A 12,278-nucleotide genomic window follows, 5' to 3' on the forward strand; every position below is an offset into this window, starting at 1 on the left:
GCGATATCCGCGGATCACCCGGATGGCCATGACCCTCTGCGACGTGAGCAGCGCCCGAGCTGGTCGCCGCATCAGGGTCGGCGCCCACACAGGGGCTCCGTAGAGGGCCATGGACCGCACGATCCCCGCGTACAACCTCCGGCAGGAGGCATTTGGCCCCCGAGGTTGGGCAGGAGCCGCTTAAGTGCAGCCCCCGTCCGTTCCAACTTAGGAGCCAAACGTCGGAAATGCTCCACGAAGTTCCATCGACTGTCGAGGACGAGTCCTAGGTACTTCATCGTCGTCTCGACGCCGATGGTAACCCCTCCTGCCGTTATTTGGGACCCATCCCGAGGGGCGCGTTCCCGCGGCCATGAAAACACATGGCCTCGGACTTGTGGAGCGCCACCTCGAGTCCCAATTGCCGGATCCTATCAACAACTGTCGCAACCGCTCTCGCCATTAAGTTGGCCGCCGCCTGGTGCGACCTCCCGTGCGCTAGCACCAGCGTGTCGTCGGCGTAACAGACTACGCTGACGCCGTTCGGGAGGTCGGTGCGCAGCACCCAGTCGTAACCAATGTTCCACAGGAGCGGCCCCAAAACCGAACCCTGTGGAACACCGCGCGACATCTCTCGCCGGTTCCACTCACCTTGGTGACCGGGGTAGGTGACAAACCTATCCATCAGGTAGGCCTCGATAACACGACGGAGATAGGTAGGCACCCGGTGGTACCGGAGTGCCTCCAGTATGCAGCTCCAGGGTAGTGAGTTGAAAGCGTTGGCGATGTCCAGAGACACCGCCACGACGACCTTACCCCTGGACACTGCATTCCCCGTCGTGAGGTCTCTTACGCGCATGATGGCGTCCACCGTGGAGCGCCCTCTACGGAAGCCGAACTGGCCATCCGCGAGGTCCGGCCCAAGTCCAGACAGGTGCGCGACGAGGCGGTTCGAAATTATCCTTTCGAAGACTTTTCCCACCTCGTCGAGCAGCACAATGGGCCGGTACGTGGACGGAGAGTCCGCAGGGCGCCCCGGCTTCTTCACGAGGACCAGTTTTCCCGTCTTCCACTGAAGCGGGAACTGGCCCCTCTCCAAGCATGCGCTGTAGAGACCTATTAATCGAGGCCCGAGAGCCTCCGAGGCCAGGACCCACGCCTTGCCATGTAGGCCATCGGGTCCTGGGGCGGTGTTCTTGGCGCCCATCCGGCGCACCGCCGCTCTCAATTCTGCCTCGGTCACCTCCGGAACGATGTCGTCGTCGTCGTCGCTGTGGCCCGCATTGGGCACCGCAGGGGGCGGAGTCATGGATGGAGGGGTGAAACCCCTCCGAAGTTGGGGAACAAGGCGCCAATTACCTCCTCCACAACTTCTGGCCGGAGACTCTGAGTGAGCGGGGGAGCCCAGGTGCGGAGCTTATCACGCACCATCCGGTAGGGGCGCCCCCATGGATCTCTGTTCAGAGTCTCCAGCATCTCTCGGCGGGCTTCCTCCTTAGCCCGCCAAATTTCCGCTTTGAGGGCGGCCTTTGCCGCCTTGTACCCCTCGTACAACTCCGCCTCTCTGACCTCCGCATCTGAAGGACGGATACGGAGCCTGCGGTGCCTGGTGTACCGGCGTCGCGCAGCAACGCAAGCACTGCGCATAGCAGCTAACTCCTGCGACCACCAGTACACCTGGCGCTTGCGCTGACCTGGCCGGACCCGGGGCATCGCCACGTCACATATTTTGGACATGGCGTCCTGGAGCCATCTTGCTTCCTCTTCGATGTCGGCAGGCCTGTCCGGTGGTATCACCCAAGCCTGCACGATTGCGGCTTCCAGGAAAAGCTCCCGGTCCAGCTGTCTCAGCGCCCAACGCGGGCCATATGGGGCCTGTCTGGCTGGCGGGTTCGCGGCCTCGGTGGAGACGTCAAACCGGATGTACCGGTGGTCCGAGAACGTCTCCACCTCCTCCATAACGCGCCAGTCAACGACACGAGGTGACAGAGCAGGGCTGGCGGACGATATGTCCACCACCGATTCGCCCTGCATCCGCACGCACGTGGGGACAGAACCCCGGTTCAGGACGACTAGGCCTGTCTCCAGAGCCCAGTCTTCCACCATCCTACCCCGAACGTCAGTGAGCCGGGAACCCCAAGCCAAGTTTTTGGCATTGAAGTCCCCGAGGACAAGCACGGGGAGGGAACGGAACCCGACGACGACGGCGACCAACTCCCTCAGGGAGTTGTGGAACTCGGCGAGAGTTCGGTTCGGAGAGAAATACACGCCCACCACAGCGATCTCTCCGAACCGTGCTGCGACACAACCCCGGCCTCTCCGAGCATTCTCGAGAGTCGGGGTACCGGCGGCGGCCGACGAGATGATGGTCACCGAGCCGTCCAAGTCCGCCACCCAGTGAACCCTGGGCGGGACGAAATACGGCTCGGAGACCACAGCGACATTTATTGACCACTGCGCCATGCTCTGGAGTAGAAGGTCCTGAGCGGCGGCGCAGTGGTTGATATTCGCCTGGAGGAGGCGGAATGGAGTCATTACTGACAATCCATCACAACCTCCTCCCTGGCGGCATTACGGCCGGCGGAGACCGCGGCGGCGGTAGCAGTGGCGACTGCGGCGGCGGTGGCGGAAACGACGGGGGCGGCGGAGGGCCTACCCTTATCCCTGCGGGGTTTGGTAGGGGGGGAGCAGGCCTTGCTCCCGACCCGGTGATTGGCCGGCTTGCCGGCCGCTGCACATGCGTCGCAGTGCAGCGGGGCGGTACACGTACCGGCCTTGTGACCGGGCTGACCGCAGCGGAAGCAGCGGTCGCTGCGGTCAACCTCCGAGGTGCATTTAACGCTCACGTGATGGCCCACGTGGCAGCGGTAGCACCTCAGAGGCCGGACCTCGAGCAGCTTGACCTGCGCCGAGACCCACCCCACCAGGAGCCTTCTGCCCTCCTTAATCTTTTTGGCCGCTGTCACGGGGCAGCTTACCACCACCGTGCGCAGCCCCGAGTTGTCCGGACGGATGGTGCCTGCCTTGACCTGGTCAACAGGGCACCCTCCCGTCCTGGCGACAGCGGCCACCACTTCGTGCTCCGTCACGGAGTCTTCCAGACCCAATATACGCAAGTCAAGGCACTTGGTGGGCCTGGACACGCGAACCTCTTCCGCACCGAGACACGCCCTAATCCTTTCGGCTAGGGCGTCGGCGGATGAACCACTGGCCGCGCCGGGGACCTCAAGTAGACGGGCTCCTGTTGCCGTCACCTTCATTGAGAACCCGTCAGGGGCCCCGAACTCCGCGGGAGTCACCGCCCCCTTCAATTTGGCGAGGACGTCGCCATACGTTACACCCCTCTGGACTGCATCGGGCTGTAGCGTAATAACTACAGCCGCGGTCTTAGGGGCGAGAAGCAAGGCCGCAGCGCGCTTCTCCTTGCGCTGCTGCTGACGCCGCTGCCGCTGCGCTTTTTGCGGCGCTACCTCGCCTCTTTGGCGACTCTCCTCGCCTCGCCAACTACTTGCCAGTCACCACTTGCCGGCAGGGTGGGCTCGCTTGTGACTGGGGCAGCTTGTTGAGCCGCTGCACCCCTCCTCCCTCTTCTGCGTCCGGTAGACGCATTTACCGCCTGCCCGCCAGCCGGAGCCTGCACCACTGGAGGAGCTGGGGCATTTGTTGGGGGAGCCGCTCGTGGCCTTGCCACCGGTTGAGTATCGCGGCTAGTCCGACCAGAGGAGGTCGAGGGCCTGGCCGCAACGGCCGCGTATGACCTCGAGGTCGCTGAACTCGAGGCCGCTAGCGGGGGACGGAGGAGTTTGCTCTCCAGCACATTAAAACGTTGCTGGAAAGCAGCCATCTCCCTGCGAAGTAGCTCCACCAAATCAGGTTCCGCCGGAGGCTGAGGTTGACGTCCTCGGCAAACGGCAAGCTCAGCCTTAGTGGCCCGGAGCTCGGCCTCCAGCGCCGCATTGGAGGCCGACAAGCGCGACAGCTCCCGCCGCATATCGGCCAGCTCCCGATGTACTTTTCCCGCCGAGGGAACCCTACATATATCGAAGGCCGCCGCCATAATTTCGGCCTCCACCGACTTCAGCTGAGCGGCTCCGGCAGGCTGGGATTTCTTTCCTGCTATCTGGCGAAGTCCCTCCCTGACAGCTTGACGAAGGGTCTCAGAGCCACGCTCACCATTCAAGCACTCGGCATCCACAACCTCCATCACGGAGGAGTCCGAGTGGACGGCACTGATTAGATCAGCCGGCTTGGGCCGAGCAGTAACTGCCAACCTCTTGCCCTTCCCCCTGCCTCCACCCCGCGCGGCCGTGGGGATTTTAGGGGGGGCCGGGGCCTCCTGCGCGTTGGAGGACGAGGACAATCCCCGACCCTCCTCCGCCCTTGGACGCTTGCAAGCCTGAGAGCTCACGCTCGCGGCAAACACTGATGAGGAGTCGGACTCCGAGTCCGACGCCTTCCAGCTTGGGACCCGTGTGTGGGACTTGCTGGACGAGTCCAGCGCCTCCCCACGGGTATCAGAGCCATTAAAGCTCTCTGCCACAACAACTGCAGGCGAGCTAAGCTCACCTGCCCTCTCCTCCTCTGGTGGTTTTATTGATTTTGTTTTCTTTCCCATACAGTTCCCACGAGTGTGGGGGAAATATTCAGTCCACCCAGGCAGTGCCCCCTGTACCTGGGTAAGTGTATATTTGTATCCCAACTAGAGGGTCCACCGGTCCCCTAGCTGGGGGTGCGCTCGAGACTGACACTACTCCTCAGCCACGCATACCCTCGCCGCGCACCAGAACTTGGTATTGGAGGATTTTTTTATAGAGGTTATCTTCCTCGCGGTCCGGGCGATCAAGCCAAGACCCTCGTCCCGTTCAGAGTCATAAAACATGACCATGACCTTTTCCCGGATTACGATGTCAACGGTTGCAGTCGAGGACAACCTGTGCCCCGATGCTGCTCGTTGGCAGGGTGAGTGCACAACGAGCACTCCTTGCCTCTCCGCCACGCTCTCTGCTAGGTTCAGAGAGACGGGCGGAAAGACGCTCCTTCGGAGACGCAGGCCATGTGTCAGCACAAAGCCTGCCGCCTTCAGAACCCATTTCAGGTTCTTCCGCCCCGTCCAGAAATTCGCTACAGGCAACAGCCATCCCAACCCTATCACCCCCGTTAGGGGGACTATTGCCTGTACCCAGGGTGCACCACGGGGAGGTCTTCTGGCACCGCACCCCATTTTATAACCCCTACCACTACTATTTTACAACAAAATATAACCCTTTCAACTATTTAAATAAACCAAAGTCAGGTGAAAGTGAATCAGAATACACCTGAAACTTGAAATTAGAAATATTGAATTCATACAAGAGTCCAATTTCAGTTCTGAAAACTTTTGTATTTTCAGTTAGTAGTATAAATTTTATAAAGCCACCTTACGATCATCAAAGTATAGTCACCAGCAGATCAACCTACACCAAAATGTTAATTTTATTCATTGGATTTTCGACTTTATTTCAAAACAAAACAGTTTAAAATATAATAAAGAAATTTGACAGCAAAGGATAGGTTGACCTGCTGGCAATAATTGATATACCAAGTTATAATGCTGTTTATATTAAAAAGTTTCGAACATACATAAAAATGAACTGATTGCAATTCAATTCTTTGCAATGTAAGTTTAGTATGAGATCTTAAATCGAAAAAGTTTTAGTTTTAAATCACAATAAACATCAAGTTTGTATCTGTGAGTTGTTGATTCAATTTTCTGTGTCTTAAAGTTAAGCCGCATTTTATTTAGATGCGAATTTGTATCAACATTCAATAGCAATAAAATAAATAAGAGTAACTACACTATCAACGCTTGTCAGATCAGTTTGGATATCGCAAATTTTCAAATAAAGTAGATAGTGGTGCTACTTGGTCTCAGTCAAATTATTTGTATAATTTAAATTTAAGTTAACGGTAGTCGGTTGTTAAGAGGCACAGGCCTCTTTCATGCTTTCCCTGTGGAAAGTATAAAGCAAATACAAAGCCTATTGAGACCTATTATGACTGCACGGTTGGCGTGGTGGCTGGGCAACTGGCTGCCGTGCAACGGATAGCGGGTTCGATTCCTGCACGGAGCAACTCTTTGTGTGATCCACAAGTTGTTGTTTCAGGTCTGGATGTCATGTGTATGTGAACTTGTATGTTTGTAAACGCACCCACGACACAAGAGAAAATCCTAATGTGGGGCAACGTTTTAATTAGAAAAAAAGCGATGTCATAACTGGACTTTCGTTTAACATAATGCGTGACGTTTTAATGGGAAACACCTATTTTCCATCTAGCAGTCCCATACTACAAAAACGTTGCCAATTGTCTACATTTTAATGAGTGCTAGAGTGCTACTTTCTGAGCGCTTTATAATCATCACCATCAACAACTTTTTGCTTATAATATCATTTGGCAGTGCCGTTTTGTTATGCCATAATACACTACCACATTATGCCATCTCCTCTTTATAAAGAGGTCACCTCTAGTCATAAAGCAAGTATACTTGCTTTATGACTAGAGGTGACAAATATACATATTTTTATAATAGTTTTTACCATACAGTCACCATACAACAAAAGCATAGCGTTAGGTTATGTCCAAAAAACCTAAAAGTCACCAAATAAACGATTGCGTGCTAACTGACAGTAAAAATATCGCAATTATTAGAAGTAGCAAGTTCGTTTAAACTTACCCACAGTAGCACGTATCAGCCTTTTAGTATATAATTAATATTTACGTAATTTCATGTTTTCCTACTGCAGCCACGTTTTAAATGAGTCATTTTGGGGATAAAAGTTAAATAGTATTATTAGAGTTGTAATTTTGGTAAATAAATTGTTGTTTATTTATAAATAAGGAACTGCTCAATTTGTAAGCTGGTATGTATGTTTTCTATGTTGTATTGGAGATTTTTCACACTCCAATTTAAATAAAAAATTTTAGATTTGTCAAATTTCTTTAACAGCTGCAAAAGGAGTCCAGCATTTTGTCTAATATAAGGTAACTAACTCACTCTTTCTTTGAACGGGAAAAACATGCAGTGACTCTCGCCTTAGGCATATAACTCATAACAAAAGTGGTGAAAAGAATCCATCATAGTTTTGGGCATATCTGCTTAACCCTTTCGAAATGAAAAGCGCTACGATGTTATAAAAAAATATACTCTTAATATTACCCCCTGGAAATAATCTTGCCCCAAATCCAAGCAGGTATCGTTGCACTTAATTAAACTCCTTTGACTCTACTTTATCATTTCCAGTGAATCTCGAGATTGTGGTCGGAAAAATATATTTTAAAAAGGAAACCTACATTAATTCTGTGTCCAAGAAAACTTTGTAGTTGCTGAAAATAGGACTATTTTCTTTGTGAATTTCCAGTTTAATTATATTATTGAACTTGGTTCTCTTTTGGTAAATAAAAATGCGATAAATGTTACGATTGTTGATCACAGAAAATACTGGTAGATGCTTACTGATCCATCATTAGATATGTTATTATACTGTACAAAAAAGAAAAATTTTTCGAAAATCTAATTCGTACTTTTATGACAAAGGGGAATCTTCTTATAAAGCACAGTTTATCTATTTGAAATCAATTATAAAGCAGAGATCCTTCCAAAATACGAATATAAGAAACCAAAAAACAAATCAAAAATAAAAATACAAATTTAATTATCGTACCTTTTTATCTCGCCCAAGAGACGAGCTAAAACAAAATACATAACACAAAAAAATGTCGTACGAAAATAGCAGTGAATAAAAAATATCATAATTGAGCATCAATCTATTTTAGATCAGGCCCGCGAGAGATTTGAATCGAATGACGTTTGAAATCGATTCATGGCACTAACCAAATTATTCCAATCACGGTCACCATTCGATATGCAGCTTTGGAATAAATTTGAAACACTGGTTTCGCTCTGAATTATGAATATGGTCATATTTCTATAGATTATGATTGTTGGACCATAATCCTGCGCTTTCGTTCGATGGGGGACTACATTGGTTTACAATCGATGGTAGAAATTCTGAATGAAACGTTTGTTACATTTTGGCAACATGAAGTGAGTACCTCACTGGCACATGTGTCTCACATAAAATCTACTGCTTAGCTCATTAAAAATATATAAACATCTTATTATGTTAAATAACTAGACATTTTTAAATTATTGAAATATAATATAAATATATGCATAAGAAATAAGTAGTCATTAAATTGACCGTTACAAAACTTAAAATTAATAGCAATTAAAACACGTCTTAAAATTTTCCATCATCCAATCAATTAGCAGGAAACAGAAACAAAAATAAAAAATCACATATCAAAACCTTAAAAATAGAGCATACCTATCAAATGAAATGGTATCACCAAAAAATTACATAATTGAAGAACGTCAACCTCGATCAATTTTAGATCGAGCCAACGAGAATGAATCGGATGAGAATTGAATCGATTCATTTAGGTGGGCGAAATGTACCGATTAAGGAAAGCGGTACGATACCGGCGAATTTTATTGAATTCCTATTAAACACGCCATCGGAACAGCTAGAAGGTATCTGTTGAATGAATTGGTTTTACTAGGAATCAGAGTGTTTCTGAAAAGTTTTGTACTTTTTATTGTCTTATTCTTAGAAACATACAGAAATCGTATTTTTTTTTTGTCTGAAGAAAATAGATAAACAACCAATCTTAGAAAGTACATTGGTAAGTACTAATGTGACTTTGCCGTTGGTTAGTTTCGAACCCGCACTTTCATGAATTCAAAGCGAGTGTTTTAAACCTCCGGGCCACCAAAATACAAAAATTTATCACCTAAACAAAAATAAACATAAAAGTATAAAAAATAACTTTAAAATACAAACAGTTCCACGTATTCAAAATGCACCTGTGATATTCATGAGTTCGCTTGCACACCGCACACGAACATAGGTAGGTACCAATAATTAGCACATTTGCCCGGCACTGAATTTAAACCACTCGTGTTGTTCTTTTTAAATAATGTAAACAAGTCGTATTTATTTACGGGATTCATGCTACGGGGAATGAAACATGTTTAATGTTTATTCATTTAAATTGTACCAGTACATAGTCACTTTGGTACTTATTAAAGTGACTTTGATAATTGGTACAGTTTGCATATTTTTTCTTTAAGTAGTTGTGTCTATTATGTACATTAAACATCATCAACATCAGGTCAGGAAAGTTATCCAATGACTTCTCTCAGTTTGGGCGAGGCGAGATGAAGTGTCAGACTCTTACTGACTAAAAATCACCCGTTCCTACTTCTGATTTTTATGCCGGTGTTCCGGTAACCTGCTAGGCAGTCTGCAGTTTCGGGTCGGTATCAGCTCAACTTGGCCACATTTGTAGTGGACAGATGGCTCTTTGAGGCGCGCATGGAACGCAACGCAATGTAAAAAAAAACAAAATGTCTAGATTCTCATTCTAATTATCACCCTAGAGACCTTGGTAGTAATAATTATTAAGCTTTCTCTTTCTTCTATCAAAGACGAGAGTAAGTTTTTCCTGGAAAAGCAAAATCAAACGTAGTCAAAATAATGTTTTTGTTCCCGTAGTTATTTATTATTATACCTTAACTTATAAACAAGCAATTAATAAAGTATAAAATAAAATCACTTATCTTCAAAATGTTGGCAGTAAATAACTAAATCTGCTATTTTCCACTGCGTGTCTGTTTTCCTGTTCAAAAATATTGTTAAGTATTATTAGCTATTTCCATTTTATATTGCCAAAAGGAAAAGTCCACAGAGGCTTCCTAGAACTGAACTTAAAATAGCTATCCACTTTAGTTTTAGTCACGCTACGGCCAAATTTATTAAAAGGCTGAGTGCGAGCCATTTGTCAAACAAAATCATGGATTATAATTTTCTGCTGTTGTCTTCCTTGTAGCGATAAAAAAAGATAAAAATTGTTTTCTTCTTTTAGAACGGTTTTGTGATCTTATTATGAATCCACACGGCAAACAATTTTCTTGGATTAGTGTAAAATAGTTTCTATTTTGTACGCATGTGATTGCAGATTTTATAAAACTTTTTTTTCTAAAAACGTCTGATTTATAAGTACGTACCTAGCCAATGCTACAGTAGTCGTAGTACCTACTTCATTTTATACAAGATATACGTAATATCTCTATCGTATTTTTTTAATAATTATTATCGTACAACATTATAATACATTGCTCTCACATTAAATTTTCTTTTTTCTCAAAAGGTTACAAACTACGGTCCTACCCTAATGTTGACTTAAAAGTAATACGAACAGAGGTTTTCCTGCAAACTTAGTAGGACTTTGAAACACGGTTAACGTAGGTTGACGCACCCGATCAACTTTGAGCCGTAATAAATTTAAAGTTCCCCCGTAACGGTCAAGGGATTTTTAATAATCTCGATGTTTGTATGAATAAATTATTGGATATTGAATAAAATTCTCAAAGTTTGACGTGGGTGCTTCATTTGTTGGAAAGAAAGTTCCAGATTATTTCGATAGGTAGGCAATATGTTTCGAAACGTATAATGAAACTGGAATGAGTTCCAATAAGACAGTTTCGCGCATGGAAAATTGGGTTTTAGGTTAATTTTAGACCGTTCAATGAATTATTTCTGCTTCTAAATTTGTGACTGAGGACACGATTCTAGGATTAAAATTTATTTAAAGTGGCTTTTCATGTCTGTGATAAATTTCATGATATTATTATAATTGTCTATTCTGTTTTTATATCTTAAACTGAGATGGATATTGGAATAGAATGAATGATAGGTAATTAAGTTTAGAATAATTTAATTCGGATATTCTGTCTGACATTTAAATACCATCCTTTCTTTTTTCTGTAGACAATTAGTACTAAATTAGTACCGTAGTAATAAAACCCGGTTCTATCAATTTTATTTTAGTATTTCTCTCAATATAATTATTGTATTTTAAACATACTATACAAAATACGAATTTTAAACAAATAGGCTACATAAACATATAGGAAAATAAATATAAACTAACTGAAAGTGTTGAAGAAATTGTTCTCATCGAAGTTGTGAGGCACGTTGTTTAAGCATAGTAATAAATGAAAGCTGATCCAAGTACCATTACCTACAAAAAAAAAACATAATATCTGCATACTGTTTCACCATAACAACACGAAACGGAACTCCCAAATGCTATACTTTTACCTCCTTTATTTAATAACAGAAGGAATCGAATGTGAGCCCGATCAATTGGAATATTCGTATCAAAAGACCGATTACAATAGATTACTTGTGATAACCCACGAGAAATAGGATACGATAACAGAGTAACATAATTTTGTTTGGCAATGTTATTGTATGTTTATTACGATATGTGTACTATCGTATTTCCCAACAAATGTATGGAAGTCAAGATCCCAATATATTTAGGAATGTTTATGTTAGTTTGCTAAGCCAATGAAGACTTGAGCTGCGTTAGGTTAGTACCTAGTAATAAATCGAATGTCTATATTCACCAACCTATATTTATGACACCTAACTGTTTAAGTAAGGGGTTAGTTTAGGTGTTACGTCACGCTAAGTAACTTTTAGTTAAGAGATAGTTTAGGGGTTGGAACAAACGGGCCTAAGTATGGACTCTTTTTTAGAGTCTTGAAGTCTAAAGGGATCATGCCAGACTCATCGTAACCATAAGAATTATTGGATTAGGGAGAAATAATATAATCTATCCAAACTACATACGAACTCATAAATCTTCCCAGCAAATGGAAGGAATCCATATCAGATATACTACTATTACCTAATATTACAACAATTAGACAATGAGAAGCTAGTAAATCTTCCATTGTTTTAACTATCCTAGTAGATTATAGGGAATTGATTGATAATTTTGTTCAAACAAGGTATAGAATTAAACCGTAAATCTTGTGCGACGTCTTTTCTCACCTATTTAAATAATAAGCCAATTAATTCAACTTAATAAACTATTATTATTAAAGAAAAAAAAACTGCAATAGCGCAGAAAATATATCTTCTTTAATTACCTCACACGTTCGCCATTTAAGTGCAGGTGCGTTCACAATTTATTTGATAAATTAATATTATATTCTTATTTTATCTTACTAATGTGAAAGTTGGTGTGCTTGTTGTGTATGTTTGTCACACAATCACAGTCAAATTGATCGTAAGCTTATCGACTATACATGTGACCATAAGGCTGGCTTTCCTCGGTCAGAAGATAAGCATTGCTATTCAAACGTGACAATGCAGCCAATCTTCTGGGATAGTTCCCCAGTGACA

At 45.1% G+C, this 12,278-nt stretch overlaps 1 protein-coding gene across 1 annotated transcript; it reads right to left on the reverse strand.

Annotated features, from left to right (window-relative positions):
• Positions 1-3,445: 3,445 nt before the first annotated feature.
• Positions 3,446-5,117, reverse strand: LOC126912768 (uncharacterized). The gene is made up of 2 exons (XM_050706678.1): positions 5,000-5,117; positions 3,446-4,560 (listed from the first exon to the last, which is right to left on the reverse strand). Exons 1-2 carry the CDS (start codon positions 5,115-5,117, stop codon positions 3,446-3,448), a joined length of 1,233 nt encoding a protein of 410 aa, XP_050562635.1.
• Between the last annotated feature and the right edge of the window lie 7,161 nt (positions 5,118-12,278).

The sequence above is a fragment of the Spodoptera frugiperda genome, chromosome 29 (assembly GCF_023101765.2).
Source record: "Spodoptera frugiperda isolate SF20-4 chromosome 29, AGI-APGP_CSIRO_Sfru_2.0, whole genome shotgun sequence".
NCBI lineage: Eukaryota > Metazoa > Arthropoda > Insecta > Lepidoptera > Noctuidae > Spodoptera > Spodoptera frugiperda.

Excerpts from the sequence above, each read along its gene's own strand:
- LOC126912768 (XM_050706678.1), bottom strand. The coding sequence starts at position 5,117 with ATGGCTGTTGCCTGTAGCGAATTTCTGGACGGGGCGGAAGAACCTGAA. Across the intron at positions 4,561-4,999 it reads GAAGGAGCGTCTTTCCGCCC|AGGAGGAGAGGGCAGGTGAG; the intron begins GTCTCTCTGAAC and ends TAAAACCACCAG.